Here is a 20,505-nt window from a genome sequence, read left to right on the forward strand (position 1 = left end):
AGAAATACCTCTATGTGACAAACCTCATATATTTTCACAGCGCCCCCTACAACACCTGGAACCTAACACCCCCACATGAAATAGTAAATTACAGTTTTTTCTGTGAACAATCTTCCTCCAGTTCTGCCTCCTTCAACCACAGTTGGGCTGGTCTGAACTGCCCAGGCATCTTAAATGTCAGCTTCAGAGTTGTTAGAAAAGATAAGTAGCTTCTGTCAGGATTTCTGCTTTTGTTTTTGCTGCTGCCAGTCTTGGGTTGACCAAAGAGAAAAATGGCATTGGAGATGGAGGGGATGCCATGACTGGGCCAAACAACATCTGCCCCAGAGAAGAGAAAGGCTGATTGAATCTCAGATAGTGCTAGCAGTGATAATAATAATAGCAATAATAATAATTTTTATTTATACCCTGACCATCTGGTTGGGTTGCTCCAGCCAATCTGGGAAGCTTCCAACACATATACAGTGGTACCTCTGGTTGCAAATAGGATCCGTTCCGGAGGTCCGGCCAGATTTTCGCAACCCGAGGATCACTGTTCTGCACATGCGCATGGATTTGCCGCTTTCATAAGCTGAAGTTTACGTAACCAGAGGGTTACGTAACCTGAGGTGCTACAGTATAAACATGAAACTGTAATAATAACAACAATATAATCTAATGTAAAAAGTACAAAAAAATGAAAATGGGTAGCTTACTTTAAACAAAGCAACATTCAACCATTGATTAGAATCCAATAATAAATTCATTGGGTTATTACAGATAACAAAGGTAATGAACACACAGCCAACTGCCTTCTCCACAACAAATTTAATAAGCATTATTCCCTAACTGGGGGCTCCATTTGTTCCTGAGGCTCTAATTCCTTTTTCTCTCCATTGAAGATTGTGATGAATTGGAAAGCAAGATCAAAGGTGACCACAAGACAATCTGCAGAGTGGAGAAGGCACATAAAAATTTGGAATGTGGAAAGAGCTGCAGTCAGAGCTCCCATTCCAGTTCCCATCAACGAAATCTCATTGGAAAGAAACTCTATCGGTGCATTGAATGTGGAAAGAGCTTCAGTAAGAGCTCCCATCTCACTTCCCATCAAAGAATTCATACAGGGGAGAAACCATATCAGTGCATGGAATGTGGAAAGAGCTTCAGGAAGAACTCCGATCTCACAAGGCATCAGAGAATTCATACAGGGGAGAAGCCCTATCAGTGTATGGAATGTGGAAAGAGCCTCAGTACGAGCTCCTGTCTCGCTATTCATCGAAGAATTCATACAGGGGAGAAACCATATAATTGCTTTGAATGTGGAAAGAGCTTTAGTAAGAGCTGTAAGCTCACTTCCCATCAAAGAATACATACAGGAGAGAAACCCTATAAGTGCGTGGAATGTGGAAAGAGTTTCATCCAGAGAGGTCATCTGAATACCCATCAAAGAATTCATACAAGGGAGAAACAATATAAATGCTTTGAATGTGGAAAGAGCTTTAGTAAGAGCTGTAATCTCACTTCCCATCAAATAATTCATACAGGGTAGAAACCCTATCAGTGCATGGAATGTGGAAAGAGCTTCACTCATAACTCCTCTTTCACTTCCCATCAAAGAATTCATACAGGGGAGAATCATGAAATTGTAGAATTGTGGAGTTGGAAGTGAACCCTGGTGCAATCTATCCCATGCCATGTGATGCCGGCATAGCAAGTAAAGCATCCATGACAGATGACCATCCAACTTCACTTGAAAACCTCAAAGGATGGAAATTCCAGCACTCCCAAGGGAGTCCTATACACTAACAGCTCTTGCTGTTAAAAAGTTCTTCCGCATGTTTAGTCAGTCTTGGTTTTTTGTTTTTTTTTAAAAAAAGAAATCTTGAAACCATTGGTTTGTGTCCTACCCTGTGGAGTAGGAAAAAACGAGCTAAAAACGATACAACAAAGAAAAATCTTTCCTTCCCCAGAATTTAAGTAATTAAGAAAACATCAGAAAGCACTCCTTGACTTCCCATCCTCTCTTTCCATGGTTCCTGTAATGTTTATAGGGGTTGCTCGTGCGTAAGTTGCCGCCACTCCTGGCTAGGGTGACTGGTTAAGCCTTTTCTGTCTGGACAGCCCTTCACTTCGTGGCTGTTTCAGTCGCTAGTAGAATCCGTCAGTGGGCGTTTCTTAAACCTTTTCCAGCATAAAAGCTGTTTGACGCCAAGTCTCCTCCTACTCTCCCTGCCTCTCTCCCTGCTGGGCCCCTCTCCAGCATCACTTGGGAGCCTTGCCTCCACCTCTGGCTCTGATGTTAGTTACCTGACATCCACCTCCCCCCCCCAGGACCCCCTCCACCCCTGGCCCGACCTTTTGATCCAACTTCGTCCCTTTCCTCGGCCGACGATGTGGGGAATCCCCGGAAGGAGCTGTCGCCATCCTCTGAGGATTCAAAACCCACTTCCCACCCGCTCCAATCTCTTCCCGCGGGGTGGGCCTCCCAGTCTGATTCTTCTTCCTCCGAAGCCTCTCCTCCCTCCTCTTCGGAGGCAGAAAAACCCACAAAATCCTCTTCATCGTCTTTGGTTCCAAATTGCTCCTCCCGGAATCTCGCTAGTGGTTTAGGTTTGTCCGGGAACAGGCTGTGGAACTCCTCCACAAGATACCTGTCATTGATTGCCTCCGCGGGAACCCACGTGTTTTCCGACCCGGGTTCTCCCTCCCAAGCTACTCCACCTGGAGCCCTTGCCACCTTGAATCGAGTATTTCCGTGGCCTGGTTGCGGTGTTCCCTCTCCTCTATCTGCGGGTGTGTGGTGACTTCTCCCTCTCACCCCGGGAATTCCCGCCCCTCCCTGTACGGTGAGAGTAGGGACCTATGGAACACCAGGTGTATCTTTATGCTGTCAGGCAACTTGAGCTTGAATGCCACAGGGTTCACCTGCTGTGTCACCTCAAAAGGTCCAAGCCGCCTTGGCTGCAACTTCTTGCACCCTCCCTTAAAGGGTAACCCTTGGGTTGACAACCACACCCGGTCTCCCACCCGTATGGTCTCCCCTTCCCTACGGTGCTTGTCTGCCTGCCTCTTGTAAATTTCCTTGGCCCGTTCCAAGTTCATCTTAAGTTGCTGGTGCAATGCCTCCATTTCTTCCACAAACTGCTCTGCCGCAGGTACGCTCCACCCTTCCTCCCCACTCCCCGGGAAGGCCCTGGGGTGACACCCATAATTGGCCATGAACGGGCTTATTCCCGTGGACACATGTTCAGCGTTATTGTACGCAAATTCAGCCAGCGCTAGTTTCTCTACCCAATCGTTCTGTCTCTCGCTGACGTAGCAGCGTAGGTATTGCTGGAGTATACTGTTCGCTCTTTCTGCTTGCCCGTTGGTTTCCGGGTGTCTCGCCGTCGAGAAGCCCACTTCGACCTGCAGCAAGCTCATGAGCTTCCTCCAGAACCGGGAAGTAATTTGTTTCCCGCGGTCTGAGATGACCCTCGAGGGAGCCCCATGCAGCCTGAAGATGTGATCTACAAACAACCAGGCTGTTTCCTCTGCCATCACCGCATGTGAGCAAGCTATGAAGTGGCACATTTTTGTTAGTAGATCGACCACTACCATGACTGCTGTCTTCCCCCTTGACTTGGGCAAATCTGTCATAAAATCGATGGATACCACCTCCCAGGGTCTTCCCGGCGTGGGTAAGGGTTCCAGTAACCCTGCGGGGGCAGCCCTCTCCCCCTTTGCCCTCTGGCAGCGGTCGCACCCCCGTACATATTCCCGTACATCTTCCCTCACCTTTGGCCACAAGAACTGCCTGGTGACAAGCAACATGGTTTTGTGTTGACCAAAGTGCCCCGCTGTTGGGTTGTCGTGGAGTTGTTTGAGTACCCTTCCCCTCAAGGCCCCCCCGTACGTACAGCCCCCCTTGTAGTACAGTAGCCCTTCCTTTTCCTCAAACCCTCCATGGTTTTCCCTTCCGTCCCGGATTTCCCTGATCTTAGTTTGAGCGAATTCGTCATTTCTCGTAAGCCCGGCCAGTTCTCGTTTTCCAACCAACACTCCCCCACACACCCATCGGTTCTCGGGGAACACGTGTCTGACTTCTGGCGGTCCCTCTCCTTCCATGTACTCCGGCTTCTGGGAGAGAGCATCTGCTCTTATGTTTTCCTCTCCCGGTACGTACCGGATCTCGAAGGAAAACTTGGAGAACTCCTGTGCCCATTGAATCTGTCTCTGGTTGAGTACTCGCGCAGTCCTCCAGTATTCCAAGTTCTTGTGATCTGTACACACCTGGATCTTGTGCTGCGCCCCTATTAGCAGATGTCTCCATCGTCGAAATGCTGCATAAATTGCCAGCAATTCGCGGTCATACACCGTGTAGTTTTGCTCCGACTTGCTCAGCTTCCTCGAGAAAAAGGCGCACGGCCTCCAGCGCTGCTGGGCCCCTGGCTGCAACAGTACCGCTCCGATGGCTCGGTCTGACGCGTCGGTCTCCAGTCTCATTGGTTTCTGCAGATCCACGTGCAGGAGCAGCTCTTCCGAAGCAAACGCCTTCTTCAGTCTTTCAAAGGATTGCTGGGCACTTTCTGTCCAGACGAACTTCTTTTTGCTACTGAGACAATCTGTGATGGGCGCTGTCAAGTGGGCGAAGTTCTTGATGAACTTCCTGTAGAAGTTGCTGTACCCTAGGAACCTCTGCACGTCCTTCCGGGTTTTGGGGGCCTTCCATTCCAACACCGCCTGCACCTTGCTTGGGTCCATAGCTAGGCCCTTGTCTGACAACTTGTACCCCAGAAACTCGACTTCTCTGGCGTGAAACTGACATTTTTCCAGCTTGACCCACAACTGGTGCTTCTGCAGTCTCTAGCACTTCCCTAATGTCTCTGACATGTTGCTTCTCATTGTCCAAATAGATTAAGACGTCGTCCAAGAAGGCTACGCAGTTCTTGTACAGCAGGGACCCCAACAAGTGGTGCATGAAAGCTTGAAAGCAGGCGGAGCCCGACTGTAATCCAAATGGCATAACTAAGTACTCAAAGGCCCCCAGGGGGGTGAACATCGTGGTTTTCTATTCGTCCCCCTCCCTCATCCTAATCAAATTGTATGCTCCCCTGAGGTCCAGCTTGGTAAAAATTTTCCCCTGCCTCACCCGTGTTAAAATGTTGTCAATCCTGGGCATTGGGAAGGTCACGGGTTCTGACACCAGATTGACGCCCCGGTAGTCCACAACGAGCCTGGGTTGATTGGTGTCCTTTTTGTCCACAAAGAACACCGGACTGCCCCCACCGCCTTTGATTCTCTTATGAAACCTCTTTTCAGGTTCTTGTCAATAAATTCCCACAACTCCTGCATCTCCCTGTCCGACAGGGCATACAGTTTACCCACCGGCAGCTGAGCCCCTGGGAGCAAGTTGATTTGGCAGTCAAAGGGCCTATGGGGGGGTAGTCTATCCGCCTCCTTCTCGCTGAAGACCTCCTGCAGGTCAGCATATTGCGGTGGCACCTCCCCTTTTGGCTCCACAGCTATCCCAGCCACCCTGGTCACGGTCATCCTTGGGTTCCCCCCCCAGACAGTGTTCCAAGCAGTAAGCTGACTCAAAGGTGACCGTCCGCTGATGCCATGCCACTACTGGATCATGTAGTGCCAGCCAGCTCATCCCTAATATTATTGGGGGTCCTGCCAGTGTGGCTACGTTAAAGGCAATGGTCTCCGTGTGCCTGGAAACCCTCATTCTCATTGGTGGGGTCTGGTGCATCACTTCCCCTCCCAGAAGCTCCCTGCCATCAATGGTAGTCACTTGCAATGGAAAATCCAGGGGCAGCAGGTGGAGCTGGTGCTCTGGAGCGAAGTCCTTGCTGAAGAAATTGCAGGAGCTGCCTGAATCCAGCAGCCCCTTCACCTTGACTGGGTGCCCATTCGGGAGTTCTAACACCACTTCAATGGCTATAGCCGCCCTGGGGGTGTCTGGCTGGGGCACTTCTATTGGTTGTTGGCCTGGCTGCTGTGCCCGCTGATTGGCAGCCAAGCGTTGGCGTTTCCCTGGTCCTGCCCCTTTCCCCCCTCCTCCTCACCGTCAGCAGCTCCCACCATCCCTTGCCAGGCCTTTCTTTGAGGGCAGACCCTGGCAAAATGTCCTGGCCGTTGGCAGAGGAAACACTTCTTGGTGGTTTTCCAATCCTTTCCCTCCCTCTTGCGACCTTCACTGGAGTTTGAAAGCTCGCGCGCGTGTGCGCCATCTATTTCCATTGGCTCAGCCGGCGGGGAAGGCTGCCTCGATATTTCAGGAATGCGGTAGTCATGGCAACGTTCCCCTCTCCCTTCACGCTTCTCCTGCGCCCGCGCTTCATGTCTTACGCCAATCACAAGCACAGCCTTGGTCAGCTGATCCATTGACTGCGGGCGGGGCGCGAGGGAAAGCTCGTCCTTCACCGTTGGGGACAACCCCTCCTCAAACAACATCTGAATGGGTTCAGAGTCCAGTTTCCATCTGAGTTGGTGGATTAACATTGCAAAGTGCGACCAGTAGTCTCTAACTGACTGGTTCCCCTGCCTGCACCCCATCAGTTCTTGCCGAGTCACACTTTGCTGCAAATCACTGGAATACATCGTATCCATTGCCTGGAAGAATTTCCTAACGTCTTTCAAGGCGGCATTTTGCGTTGCCATTAAGGGCCTGATCCATTCACTGGCCCCATCCTGTAGATGCCCAACAATATAGGCCACCCTCTCCCCATCGTCAGCAAAATCATTATGCTGCAGTTCCAAAGCGTACTCTATTTCCGTTCGGAACGCGTTGTAGTCCTGGGGCTTCCCCCCAAACTTGTGTACCAGTCCCGGTACCTTCCTTGCTACGGGGGTGGGTCTGATCTGTGCATCGTGAGCCCGCTTTTCGTCCAACCACGCTGTCAGAAGAGCCACATGCTGTTCCAAATCTCGGTTCCTCTCCACCAGATTTTGCACTCCAGCTGCTCCCTCCGTGGCGCCAGCTTCTCCGGTTTGGCTCATTATGCTGCCTGCCTGTTGCTGCGCACAAGCAACGTCAGAGACTGATGGATTGCTGTAATGTTTATAGTGGTTGCTCGTGCGTAAGTTGCTGCCACTCCTGGCTAGGGTGCCTGGTTAAGCCTTTTCTGTCTGGACAGCCCTTCACTTCGTGGCTGTTTCAGTCGCTAGCAGAATCCGTCAGTGGGCGTTTCTTAAACCTTTTCCAGCATAAAAGCTGTTTGACGCCAAGTCTCCTCCTACTCTCCCTGCGCGGAAGTCTTCTGCGCAGGGAGGGTGTGGGTAGCAGAGGACCCGTGCTCTCCCCGCTGGTCTCCGGCGAGGAGTCCTGGAGCCCCCTCGCCGATTCCCCCATCTGCCCCCTTTATCCCTGGTGTTACGCTGATTTCCTTCCCCAGCTGATGAGCTGCCTCTCTCCCTACTGGGCCCCTCTCCAGCATCGCTTGGGAGCCTTGCCTCCACCTCTGGCTCCGATCTCAGTTCCCTGACAGTTCCTTTTAACCCTGATCTGTTCATTCCGATGCTCTGGATTGCCTCTCAAACGTAGTGTTGTGTCATTTTGTTTTAATTCCAGAAGTGCAATATTATTGATTATATCCTTCTGACTTTCTTTTACTGTGGCTAGCTCTGTTTTCATTCTATCTTGATCCCTTTTTCTCTCTCAGTTCTTTTCTTTCTTTCTTTCTCTTAACTGTCTCCATCAAAACTTGGACTAGTTTTTCTAGACCATTAGTTTTCCTGGATAGTCTTTTGATTTCTGTTGTCAATTTGCCCATCTTTTTGGGGTTTTTTGTAAATCTTTTCCTAATTCCACCAGGATCTCTGCTATATTGGCATCTCCTTAGGTAATCCCCCTTTTAGTTTGGCTGGTTTCTTTTGTGCCCCCTGTTTCTTCTGTTAGACTTTTCTTTTTCCTAATTAAATAATTTTTATTTCTTATTCCAAATGTCTCCACTGGGTGTCTCTCCCACTGTTGTCTTGGGGTATATTACTTTATTTTATTTCTCCTGTAGTATCCTATGTTATCCATCGTTTGAGAACCACGATATTCTCCCTTTGGTCTTCTTTCCATGTTGAGGGTCTGGAGAGAATATTCAGATGGGAGTTAATCTGGAGGGAGAAGCTGTGGAAAGACTCTCTTCTTCTTCTGGGGTCTCCTTCCAGTTGGAATGGGAGAGATTTTCTAGGAAAAGGAAATTCTCAAGTCAGTACAAAGGACTTGGAGGATCCCGTGGGTATGGCAAACAGAGGAAAATGCCTCAGGAGTGGGATTGCTAAGAGAGGTGAAATGAGGGAAAGTGTCCCTTCGCTCATGGATTAAAGTATTAAGATGTGAAGGAAGCTGGGCTGTGTCAAAAGTATTTCACAGAAAGACCTGTCATAACTAAGGAAGGGAATGAGAGAGAAGCAACAGAAACAGAGTTAAGCCTTTTAGTATTTATTCTGGATATCTGAAGTGTAACAACTGATTTTGAGAGGAGGGAGTTTAAGAGAAGCTGTGCCTGTAGTACCTTGTTTAATCCTGTGACATTTAGCTTAAGTAATAAGTTAACGTCTACTTGAAAAAACACATCTCCAGACCTAACTTTCTTTCACTATCCTCCTTTTTTTAAAAAAAGATAACACTTTCCTTGTCTAATAATCTCCTGCCTGAGACTCCTTGGATCACAGTTTCCCTCACACAAGACTCCCCATAAAATAGCCTGTGGGAAATCGTAGACATTTGTTCATTTGGTGTACCCTGAGGCGGGTCCCCTATATTTAATTTGGGATGATTAGCGGAGAGACTCTACTGCACAGGGGACACCGGACTGACTAGCAGGACATGTGAAAAGGGTCTAGGGGTCTTGGTGGACCCCAATCTTCACCTGAGTTCCACCATGTGATTCAGCCGCAAAAAAGGCAAATGCTCATCTCTGCTTCGTCCACAGAAGTCCACCATGTCCAGATGAAGGGAAGTCCGAGTCCTGCTCTCTTCTGCCTTGGTCAGAATCCACACCTGGAATCCTGTGCGAAATTCTGGCTGCCATGATTCAAGCATCCAAAATTTGGTTTGCCTAGGGAATTCCAGGAGCTGGGGGAATCATTTGTACTTTTCCATTCATCGGCTTGCACAGGTTTAGTTTTATTTGGAGACGGTCACTCCCATTAATTCCACATTCTCCTTAGGTTTCTGACTGTCCAAGCCACATCATTGCAGGTGAGACTGAATAAAACGCTTCCTAGGGAAATCCTTTGGGATCCCTTTCCCAAAATGGAAAACTTTTCTCCCAGCTGTCACCCACAGGGTCAACATTTTCTACCGCCCACCCCCCCACCCTCCGATGACCACCGTCAGTCATGGGGCCACACAAGTATGGTTTCTAAACTGGCTGGATCTAGAGTCTGGATACATCAAAGAAGCGCTTCAGTTAAAGGTGTTGTATTCAAACACTGAAAACAGGTAGAGAAAATCAGGACTCCACTGCACCATCCGGTGGCACAATGGTATATTGCACATACAATGCATATCAATCGCTTTTTCTTTGCCCATCTAATGATGATGATGATGATAATAATAATAATTTATTATTTATACATCTACCCACTTTCTCCAGGCTTCCATCATGTTGCCTCTTCCTCATTGCTCTAAACCAGCCTTTCTCAACCTGTGGGTCCCCAGATGTTGTTGGACTACAACTCCCATCACCCCTAGTTTGCAAGGCCAGAGCTCAGGGAACCAGTTCTTTTTTTAAAAAAATAATATTTATTAATTTTCCAACAAATAAAACACAACATTACAAAAAACCAAAAAAGAAAAAACATACAACAATACAATACAGTACAAAAAAACACTACAAAACACTTAACACATAAAACTAACAAAACAAAACAAAAACCATTTAAAACACAGTCCAATTTCAATATCTTTCTTTCACTAATTTCCACGACCTCCTCACATCTCCCTTTTTGTATTCCACTTCTATTAATTGTTTCAGCAATTCCTTTCCATCTTCCTCTGTTTTCTATCCTATAATTGTCTTAACACATTCTAACCTTATTTTTCCCTTTAATACTCTATTAATCTATTTATACTTAATTCCTTATAACATTTCTACTAAAGCCATATAACTTCATTCCAACATTTTTCTAACATTCATTAATTTTACAGTATTTCTGTAAATAGTCTTTAAACTTTTTCCAGTCTTCTTCCACCGACTCTTCTCCCTGGTCTCGGATTCTGCCAGTCATTTTCGCCAATTCCATGTAGTCCATCAACTTCATCTGCCATTCTTCCCTGGTGGGTAAATCTTGTGTCTTCCAATACTTCACGATGAGTATCCTTGCTGCTGTTGTTGCATACATAAAAAAGGTCTATCCTTCTTTAACACCAATTGGCCGACCATGCCCAGGAGAAAGGCCTCTGGTTTCTTCAGGAAGGTATATTTAAATACCTTTTTCATTTCATTATAAATCATCTCCCAGAATGTCTTAATCCTTGGGCACGTCCACCAAAGGTGAAAGAATGTACCTTCAGTCTCATTACATTTCCAACATTTATTATCGGGCAACCAGGGAACCAGTTCTTTGGTGCAGATGGCCTAGTGAGTTGACCCAGGAAAGCTCTGGGTGGGGCTGGGCTTTTCCTGTTGCAGAGGGAAATTGGGACCCGCGACTTTTGGGGCCACACTCCTGAATGAGTCACGTAACTCACGCAAGAGCAAGGACCCCCCAAAATGGGTGTCTTCTGGGGCCACAGTTTCACGGGATCCAAAACAGGACTTCCTGGGAGCCAATCAGAAGCCAGGGTGGCTTCTGGAATTGCAGGACGTCCCACTCAAAGCAGGACAGTTGACAGGTATGTGAAGACCGCCAAAGATGGAGAGTCCACAACCCATAGTGCAGGCATCCCCAAACTCGGCCCTCCGGATGTTTTGGGACTACAACTCCCATCATCCGTAGCTAACAGACCCAGTGGTCAGGGATGATGTGAATTGTAGTCCCAAAACATCTGGAGGGCCGAGTTTGCCTATGCCTGCCATAGTCAATATGGCTGCCTTTCCCACTGGCTGAGATGCTTCTGTCCATTTCATCTGCTTAGCCAATCCAGATATTCATGGCCAACAGGTCCCACCCCTGCCTCCAGCAACTCTCTCCCATGGTGGCTCCTGTTGTCACTTGTCTCCCCTTCTTCTCTCTGTGAGAATCCAGGGAACGGGAAGGGGAAAGAAACCAAGCTAGAAGATGACCACAGGGGTTTTTTGGGGGGGAGGGGGGCTTGTTAACAGTCCTGTGTGGCACCTTGAAGGCTCTCCGATTGAAATATACGGTGAGTTGAGTGTGGATTTCATGCTCTTTATTCAGCTCACAGTGGTGAGGAGGAATGGAAGTTCCTCAATAATGTCTGCTTTATATACATTATTTACACAGTGGGCCCCATGTGATTGGCTAATTCCGGGATTCACCTGCAGGTAAAATCACTTTTGTGACTTTTGTGATTTGTCCCCACAAAACACTTCATCACAGTTTCTTCCTATCTGCTCAAAGCGCCTCTGCTGCACAATACCAAATGTAAGAATTCACTGATAAATGTATCTATGTACCAGCTCACTGGGAAAACTTCAGAAATTCCTATAGACCTGTGAGCTCAGCTACTCAGCAGCCCCTCTGCCTGAGGGATAATCCCTGGCATCCTGATACCTGAGTGCCAGACAGGTAGCAATTCCAGAAATAACAAACCGAGAGGAAGACAAAAGGGTGTGATTGACTTGGCTGGGAAACAGGGAAATGTAAATATCTCTTTTGTTACACTCAATGGGTGTTTGGTGGAGGGCAAAGGGAACCATAAGGGACGCAGGTGGCGCTGTGGGTTAAACCACAGAGCCTAGGACTTGCAGATCAGAAGGACGGCGGTTCAAATCCCCGCGACCGGGTGAGCTCCCGTTGCTCAGTCCCTGCTCTTGCCAACCTAGCAGTTTGAAAGCACGTCAAAGAGCAAGGATAAAAATAGGTACCGCTCTGTTGGGAAGGGAAACGGCGTTTCAGTGCACTGCTCTGGTTCGCCAGAAGCGGCTTGGTCATACTGGCCACATTACCCGGAAGCAAGATGAGCGCCGCAACCCCAGAGTCGGCCATGACTGGAACAAATGGACAGGGGTCCCTCTACCTTTACAGGGAACTATGGTTCAGGGTCCAGGATGCTCACTTTACTGCCACCAGACCTCTCCTTTCATGATGTAACCATGATGTATTAGTGATATAGTTGGGGTCGTATAACATGGGGATTAGCAGCTGATAAATGTTTGGGGGCTCTCTTGTTCTGGGCATCCATCTTGTTCCACCTTGTGGCAGGTGGGAGTCCTGTCGCCACAGGAAAGACCAAGCCAACTGGCTGCTGTTTTGCTCTGGTATTCCTGGCTGGTGTCCTTGTTTTTTGTCCAAGGGAGCCCTCAGATTTCTCCATTAACAAAACGTACCCAAAGCTTTCAAAATGTGCCCTTTCCTGCATTTTGCAGCTCAGCAATGTGTAGTCCCAGGAGAGGCAGGAACAGCGTGTCTTCCTGTTCCTCCCTCAGCTGAGACCTGCCTGGATGGAGACCTGAGAGCCACCTCTCAATATCTGGAGGGCTGACCCATGGAAGAGGGAGCCAGCTTGTTTTCTCCTGCCCTAGAGGGGAGGGAGCACCCAGAAGAAGGGACCCAGAGGACCAGAAAGCAGTTTCTTCTGACGGGAAGAGCAGCAGAATCCCTTGGGAGATGGCGGACTCTCCTTCCTTGGAGGTTTTTAAGCAGAGGTTGGATGCTTTGGCTGAGACTCCTGCCTTGCAGGGGGGCTGGAATAGATGACCCTTAGGGCTCCCTCCCATTCTAGGATGAGGTTCCTTGCTTCCTGCAAACCCCTTTTCCCTGCAACCTCTTCCTCCAGTTTCTGGCCAAGGGAGGGAGCGGATCACAGACCAACCAAGAGCGTCCCCTCAAAATGAGCATCTCTGGGATTGTGCAATGCAGGAGAGAAAAGGCAGAGAGGACTGAGCAGGGTGGGCTCGGCTTTGCAAGGGTTAAAGGGAACTGAGCTGCATTCCTAGAGAGGACAGGTAGTAAAGGGGGGCCAGGTCCTTCAGGGGAAAACCCCCTCCCTCCCCTTCCTGCAAGCGGGGGGGGGGGGTTTGCTTTCAGCTATTGCAAATGCTGCCTTGCTCTCTTCCACGGGGATCTGGTGAGTCTCTCCCTCCCCCCCGTGCAGTGGGGAGAAGGTGGGGGTCCCAGGGATGCAGGGGAGGGTGGCTCATGTGGGGGGAAAGCCCCTGGGAGCAGGGGGTCCTGCCAGGGAGGGGCGAGGTCGCAGGAACTGTCTCTTTCCTTTAGATTTTCTGGGGGGGGGGAGGAGGTTACCTTCCAGAAAAAAATTATTCAGAGCCCCCTGGGAAATCTAGCTTCTTTAAATAAGGCTATCAGTAGGACTTCTGCTGTGTGTGACACGGGTCAGCGTCATTGCACAACAGAGGAAACATGTATGAATGGTTGCTCCCAAACCTCTTCCTTTGTTTCTCTCCTTTCTTTCTCCTTATTGGCAGAGGAGGCCAGCCAAGCAGATCAAGCCAAGCTTTATGAGGAGCTGGGTATGTTGAGTTGGAGAGGAGGAGACAGAGAGGAGATAGGAGAGCCATCTCACCTGGGGGTAGGATTCCAACCAATGTCTTCAAGCTACAAGAAAGGAGATTCGGACTCAACACACCTAGTCATTTTTCATGAGGCACCAATGACTCCCTTGTCAATCAGTTCTGACTTCATGCATTGACTGGAAGGAAGGAGCAACCAGGCTGAGTCCCCTCGCATTAATCTCTTCGTTTGCCTCCACATTTCCACAATCTCTCTTCTAGAGCCCTACATCATCTCCTCCTCCTCCTCCTCCTCCTCCTCCTCCTCCTCCTCCTCCTCCTCCTCCTTTTTAGAAAGATAGCTCAGAGTCTGGGCTGTGGTGCAGTCCTACCCTGGTTCCCAGCAAGACTCATCCATGCTTGCTCAGGGAACCTTTTTCTTCTCCTGATACTGTACAGCTTTTGTAACAGAACAATGTATTTGCTTTGTAGGATTTGCTAGAGCTTCTCACTCAGACAAAGAGAACTTGGCAGAAGACCAAAAGGTTCCTTCCGATCTCTCAGAGGCTTCCTGAGAGCACAGATGGATGAACAAGATTCAGCTGGCCCTAGAGCAGGAAGAGGCCATGCAATCCAAACTGGGAGCAGTGGGGGATTCTGGGAAAACTCTGTGCAGAAGATCCTGGGTGAGGAGGACACCCTGCGCTCAGAGGTGCAGAGCCAGCAGTTGAGGCAGTTCTGCTGCCAGGAGGCCAAAGGACCCCGAGAGGTTTGCAGCCGACTCTACCACCTTTGCCATCAGTGGCTGAAGCCAGAAAGGCACACGAAAGCTGAGATGCTGGACCTGGTGATCTTGGAGCAGTTCCTGGCTGTCCTTCCACCGGAGATGGAGAGCTGGGTGAGGGAGTGTGGAGCAGAGACCAGTTCCCAGGCGGTGGCCCTGGCCGAAGGTTTCCTCCTGAGTCAGGCAGAGGAGAGAAAGCAGGCAGAGAGAAAGCAGGTGAGAGAGACTTTGCTCTGGATACTTCAAAGAGGCTCCAAACAGGATGGAGAACATCCAAAAATGGTATGCTGATGTCCCATCCTTTTTCTGGGAATGAGATCTAACATCCTTAAAGTTTCTGTCCTTGTCGTTCTCTTTTTAATATTTCTCATCATTCATTTACTGTTTTGAATTTTTGTTGTTCTTTCAGAAAAGAGATCATTTTGCAGAAATGGATCTGGATTCCTGTGAGGCAGATGAAAGAATGAAGCCAACAAGACCTCCATATTTATCTTTTCATGGGGGCAGAAGTGAAACAGCGGCTGTGGCACCAGATCAGGTCAGGGGAAGCTGCCTTGTGGGGACAGAGGCCGAGGGATGGAGCAATGTCATGGACTGGTTGGGCACAGAGGAATGGTGGGAGGAAACAGCCGGGGAACCAGGAAGGGAAGATGGCTCAGAGCCCAAGGAGTGGAGGTGGAAGAAGGATGGGTGGTCAGAGGGAGAAGACTGGCAAGAGGAGGTGTCAGAGGCTGAAGGGGAAACAGGGCTTAGTGAGCTGGGAGACTCTGTGGCAGAATGCAGTCCAGAATCAGAGCAAGAAGAGGAAGGAGGCGAGTGGGAGGAGGAAGGTCGAGAGTCAGAGGTGAGTCCGGAGAAGGAGGAGCCACCGGGGGCTCCCTCTCCTTCTGCCAGAAGCAACACTCCCTGCTTGTCTCTCAGAGCCAGGAAACGTCTGACAACGGAGGAGCAAAGGCAGGCTGCACACTGGCACACTGTTCAATCGCTTGCCAGAAACCCCAGAGAGGAGGGGACCTGGAAAGCTGTGGGCAGCCAGGGGCCTTCACTCTCGGCAACTGATTTAGTTAAGGAAGACGCTCAGGGAATGAGTTGTTGTTCTCATAAGGCCTGAAATGTTCAGTTTCTGTTAATTGGTTCTCGTGGGAAACTTGCAGATTCTAGCTTCGCACAATTAACTCAGGCTGGTGTCAATTTACTCTTGGCAGAAAGCCCAGGTCTGCTTGACCTAGAAACTACTCACTCTGATTGGTTAATGACCAGCACTCTGCTCTGTTATCAAGGGTTTGCTAGCTCAGTTTGAAGTGAGGTGTTGTTAGGAGTAGAAGTGCTGTGTATGGTTTTGAGAGAGAGAAAGAGAGGATTTATTTTGCTTTGATTTGTATGCAGAAACTCTGCTGGTTTTATTTTTCTTTTTAATAAATCCTGTAAATAGTTATTCTGAGTCTAGCTGACTTGTCATTACTGCCGCAACTAGCTTCTTCGCTGTGCAGGAAAACTCTGCTACGTTTGGGCTAAAGCCAGTAGGGCTATGCCTGACACTCCAAAGTTCCATGAGGTTATGGGCATTGTGCTGCCAGCCTGAGTTGCGGTGGTGTCAGCATCAACGGCGTTGGTTCCAGTAGTTCCAGAAGTTGTTGTTCCTGCTGGTGCAGCAGATGGACTCTGGCTGGTTCCTGACTGTGGTGAGCTGGTGACACAGCGGACACAAGGACAACAGCTGCAGTGTGTGAGTGCTGGGTGCTGTGGTTCCTGTTTTCTCTCTCGGTGGTCGTGAGTAGCTGGTTCCGGGTTCCAGGGACATCGCTCTCAAGATGGCCTCACAACCAGTTCAGATGGCTTTTGAGCGTCTGAATGACTCCAATTACTTGCTGTGGTCGGAACGCATGCAGGCAGTGCTGCAGAGGGATCGTCTCTGGCAAGTGGTGAGTAAGTTTCCTGCGAAGCCTGATGATGAAGACCTCGATAAAGACCAAAGAGCAAGGGCCACAATTGTCTTGGGGCTGGAAGATTCCCAGTTGCCGTATGTGAGGGGAATCAAGACAGCTAGAGGTGTGTGGCAAGCACTTAAAGAACTCCATGTGCGTGAGACAGCGGTTTCCAAGCTGTTCATTCGCAAGGCATTGTACAAGGCAATGTTACAGCCTGGGGTTACAATGCAGGAACACCTACACAGTTTACAGTTAAAGTTTACTGCGCTACAGGAAAGAGACTGTGCGTTAGACCAGCAGGAGAAGGTGGCTATTATTTTGAGTTCTCTCCCGGAAAGCTGGGATAATTTAGTTTTGTCTCTAGAAGGCATGCAGGAGCATGATTTATCAGTCAGTTACGTTACTGGGCGTTTGATTGAAGAATGGCAGAAGAGGCAAGAAAGGTCGTTGGCTGCAGAGGCTTCTACAGGTGGGCGGTTTGGAAGGAGTTCTCATGCCGTGCCAGAGGTGGAGCAAAAGCAGCGTACCGGTGAGGAGTCAGCGTTTGCTGTTAGGCGTTGTTTTCGATGTGGGTCTTCAGCGCATCTAAAACGACAATGTCCGGAGTTGGTCAAGTCTCAGTTGCCGGTGCAAGAGCAGAGACGAGATCAGCAGCAGCAGCAGCGTAAAAAGAAATTCTTCAAACAAAAACAGTCGGCTCAGCTGGTGACCGCCGAGGTCAAGATTGCTGATGAGAAACAAGCGGTCTGGGTGGTCGATTCGGGAGCGTCTCGCCACATCGTGAATTCAGATGACTTGTTTGTTTCCAAGAACTCAGCACAGCGCAGCCAGGTGGCTCTAGCAGACGGAAGTACTTCCGAAGTGATTTCGGGGGGTGCAGTTTTTGTTCCTTGTCTTCGTGAATGCCTGCAAAATGTACTTTGTGTGCCGTCATTAAGGAGCAATCTGATGTCTGTAGATTGTTTGCTAAAAGCTGGGTTTAAAGTGTATTTTGAAGGAGACAGTTGCATTATTAAGAAGGCTGGTGAGATTTTAGGCACTGCTAAGTCAGAGGGAGGCTTGTTTTGGCTTAAAGCAGGATCTCAAGTTGCAGCAGTAGTCAGTAAATCTCAGCCTGCAGTGAATAACAAAGCTATACATGACAACTGTGTGCACTTATTGCATAGGAAAATGGGGCATGCTTGCTGGAAAAGTGTACTAAAAATGTCTGAATTGGCTGATGGGGGTAATTTAAAGAGTTGTAACAAGTACCTTGATTGTAATGTTTGTAAAAAGGTTAAAACCCACAGAGTCTCTTACCCCAGAAGCGACAGAGTTAGTGAGGCACCGCTACAGCTGGTTCACATGGACGTAATTGGTCCATTTGCTGTAAGCAGGGGTGGATCGCGTTTTTCACTAACAATTGTGGATGACGCCACGCGTTACTCCTGGGTTTTTCCCATGAAGAATAAGGGTGACGTGTTTACTAAGTTTAAAGGCTGGGTGGCATCTGTGGAAAGATTTCTGTCCACTAAACTCAAAAGGATTCAGACGGACAGAGGTGGCGAATTTATGTCAAATGCCTTTAGAGATTGGTTACAAAAGCGTGGCATTGGGCATAGAAAAATGAACGTTTTTTCCCCAGAGGAGAATGGCGTTGCAGAGCGAAAAAACAGATCTTTACAAGATATGATGTTTGCCATGCTTGATGATGCTGATTTGCCCATGTCTTATTGGGGGGAGAGCATGCTCACCGCGTGTTATCTCCAAAACAGGCTCTTTCATCAAACAATAGGTACAACCCCGTACTTTAAATTGTTTCAGAAAAAACCCAAAATTGACCATTTGCATGTGTTTGGATCAAAAGCCTGGGTATTAATTCCGAAACAAATGAGAAAGAAGGGAGATCCTAAGACCAAACAGTTAGTGTTTGTGGGTTACCAGGAGCTGGGAAAAGGTTTCCGCTTTGCTGAAGGGACAAATGGCATTGTGATCTCCAGGAATGCCAGTTTTTGTGAACATAGTGGCTGGGAGAGACTACATGCCAATACTGAGGTTTGGTTTGAACCTTCCCAGGAGCTTCATGACTCTGAAGGTAAACAAAGAGAATCAGAGTCTGAGGGGGAGGAAAGTTCAGATAAGAGCTCTCAAGAAAGTGGAGTTAGCCAAAGACCAGTTGCTAAGCAACAAAAGAGAGGTCGTAGTTCTGAGGAGGAAAGTGGGTCAGAAGAAAAATTTTCTCCCAGAAGGTCTAAAAGACAAAACAAAGGAGTGCCTCCGGTGCGTTTTTCCCCAGATACTGCAAATGTGTTTAGTGTAATTGCAGAACCCAAGAGTTTTCAGGAAGTGTTAAAGTTACCAAAAGAGGAGGCAGAGCTCTGGAAACAGGCAATGGAGGAAGAGATGTCCTCTCTGAATGAGCACAAGGTTTTTACACCAGTAGCAGCGCCTGAGGGGGCAAAGATTGTAGGCTGCAGGTGGGTGTACAAACTTAAACCTCTGGTGACAGGAGAGTACAAATACAAAGCTCGTTTAGTGGCTCAAGGATATTCTCAGAGGCCTGGAAAAGATTACGACGAGACTTAGGCCCGGTTAGGACATATCTAGGGTTGGAAGTGTGCTGGGCCCAAGATGGCAGCTGCTTAATTAGTCAGCAGAACAAAGTTAAACAACTACTGACTACATACAGGATGCAGGATTGCAAAGGGGCAGTGGTGCCTATGGATCCAGGTTTCATAAAAACACTTCATATAGATGAGAGTCCTGAATTTGAACATCCTGATGTATATCACTCTGTAATTGAAAGTTTATTGTATCTAGCACAGTGGTCCAGACCTGATATTAGCTACGCAGTAGGCATATTAAGTAGATTGGTCTCAAAACCCACACTAAATGCCTGGAAAGGGGTAAAACAAGTTCTGAGGTATCTCAAACAGACAATTGGCTATATGTTACAATTAAATTCTTCAGAGGATGAAATGTTGAGTTGCTACTGTGATAGTGACTGGGGAAATTTGCCGGATAGAAAATCTGTCACAGGACTAGTCATAATGGTCGGTGGAGCTTTAATCAGCTGGCGGTCACGCAAGCAAGACGTTGTAAGTGTGTCATCAACGGAATCAGAGTACGCCGCATTGAGTGAATTGTGCAACGAGGTGATTTATTTCAAGCATTTGTTAGCAGATTTAAATGTAAATTGTGGAGAACCAGTACAAGTTTACATTGATAATCAAGCTTGTATAACCTTAAGTAAAACAGAGGGTTTCAAATCGCGTTCCAAACATATCTCTGTAAAATACCAAAATGTACGTTGCTGTGTACAAGACAATGTAATCACCTGTACTTATGTATCAAGTGAAGAAAATGTAGCAGATGTGTTAACTAAACCATTGGCAAAGATAAAGAACAAGCGAATGTGCAAGGGTTTAGGTTTGCTGGAAAAATGATCTCCTACATAGGTGTATTTGATGTTAATTGTTCAGCAGAATCTGTGAGGGGGTGTTCAGTTTCTGTTAATTGGTTCTCGTGGGAAACTTGCAGATTCTAGCTTCGCACAATTAACTCAGGCTGGTGTCAATTTACTCTTGGCAGAAAGCCCAGGTCTGCTTGACCTAGAAACTACTCACTCTGATTGGTTAATGACCAGCACTCTGCTCTGTTATCAAGGGATTGCTAGCTCAGTTTGATGTGAGGTGTGTTAGGAGTAGAAGTGCTGTGTATGGTTTTGAGAGAGAGAAAGAGAGGATTTATTTTGCTTTGATTTGTATGCAGAAACTCTGCTGGTTTTATTTTTCTTTTTAATAAATCCTGTAAATAGTTATTCTGAGTCTAGCTGACTTGTCATTACTGCCGCAACTAGCTTCTTCGCTGTGCAGGAAAACTCTGCTACGTTTGGGCTAAAGCCAGTAGGGCTATGCCTGACACTCCAAAGTTCCATGATGAAACTCAGCCAAGTCTGTGAATATTGTGTTCTTGCTGATAAAGAGTAAACTCCAGCTGTGAAGTGTGGGATTTCCTGCCCGTATAACTCTGTCATACCAGCCTTCTGAATGTTGCCAGTGTTGGCAAACTAGCCCCCTCGGGAGAAGCTGGCCTCTCTCCCAGCTCCCGGAGCTTCTTACCGGTGATCTCCTCTGGCTGGTATCCCCACAGTCCAGGGAAATCTTGATAGGCGACATTTCCCAGCGTGGAAAATGCACACCCCCTCCATCCTTGCATACCAGCAAGAGAAAGGAGATAGCCAGAAAGCTATTTACATCCTTTTATTTCTGAC

General features: G+C 48.1%; 2 protein-coding genes and 1 pseudogene across 10 annotated transcripts in view; 2 read left to right on the forward strand and 1 right to left on the reverse strand.

Annotated features, from left to right (window-relative positions):
* LOC144327593 (uncharacterized) overlaps positions 1–10,113 on the forward strand; it is a 94,983-nt pseudogene extending 84,870 nt beyond the window's left edge. Inside the window, exon 6 of the transcript XR_013392729.1 lies at positions 882–10,113. The product of XR_013392729.1 is annotated as an uncharacterized LOC144327593 (transcript). The remainder of the gene's footprint in view (positions 1–881) is intronic.
* LOC114589664 (uncharacterized) overlaps positions 1–20,505 on the reverse strand; it is a 999,511-nt gene that overhangs the window by 777,633 nt on the left and 201,373 nt on the right. The gene's annotated exons all lie outside the window — the stretch shown is intronic.
* LOC114589671 (uncharacterized) overlaps positions 1–20,505 on the forward strand; it is a 184,200-nt gene that overhangs the window by 104,754 nt on the left and 58,941 nt on the right. The window contains exons 1-2 of one of the 8 annotated variants that reach the window (XM_077927938.1): positions 14,037–14,607; positions 14,735–14,863. The exons of 5 other annotated variants lie outside the window; for them this stretch is intronic. In XM_077927938.1, coding sequence (XP_077784064.1) covers positions 14,125–14,607; positions 14,735–14,863 — 612 coding nt within the window. In that variant the 5' untranslated portion in view covers positions 14,037–14,124. Of the gene's footprint in view, positions 1–14,036; positions 14,608–14,734; positions 14,864–20,505 lie in introns of those variants that run through there. 2 more of the 8 variants (XM_077927932.1, XM_077927939.1) reach the window with 2 other exon arrangements.

The sequence above is a fragment of the Podarcis muralis genome, chromosome 4 (genome assembly GCF_964188315.1).
Source record: "Podarcis muralis chromosome 4, rPodMur119.hap1.1, whole genome shotgun sequence".
Lineage (NCBI taxonomy): Eukaryota > Metazoa > Chordata > Lepidosauria > Squamata > Lacertidae > Podarcis > Podarcis muralis.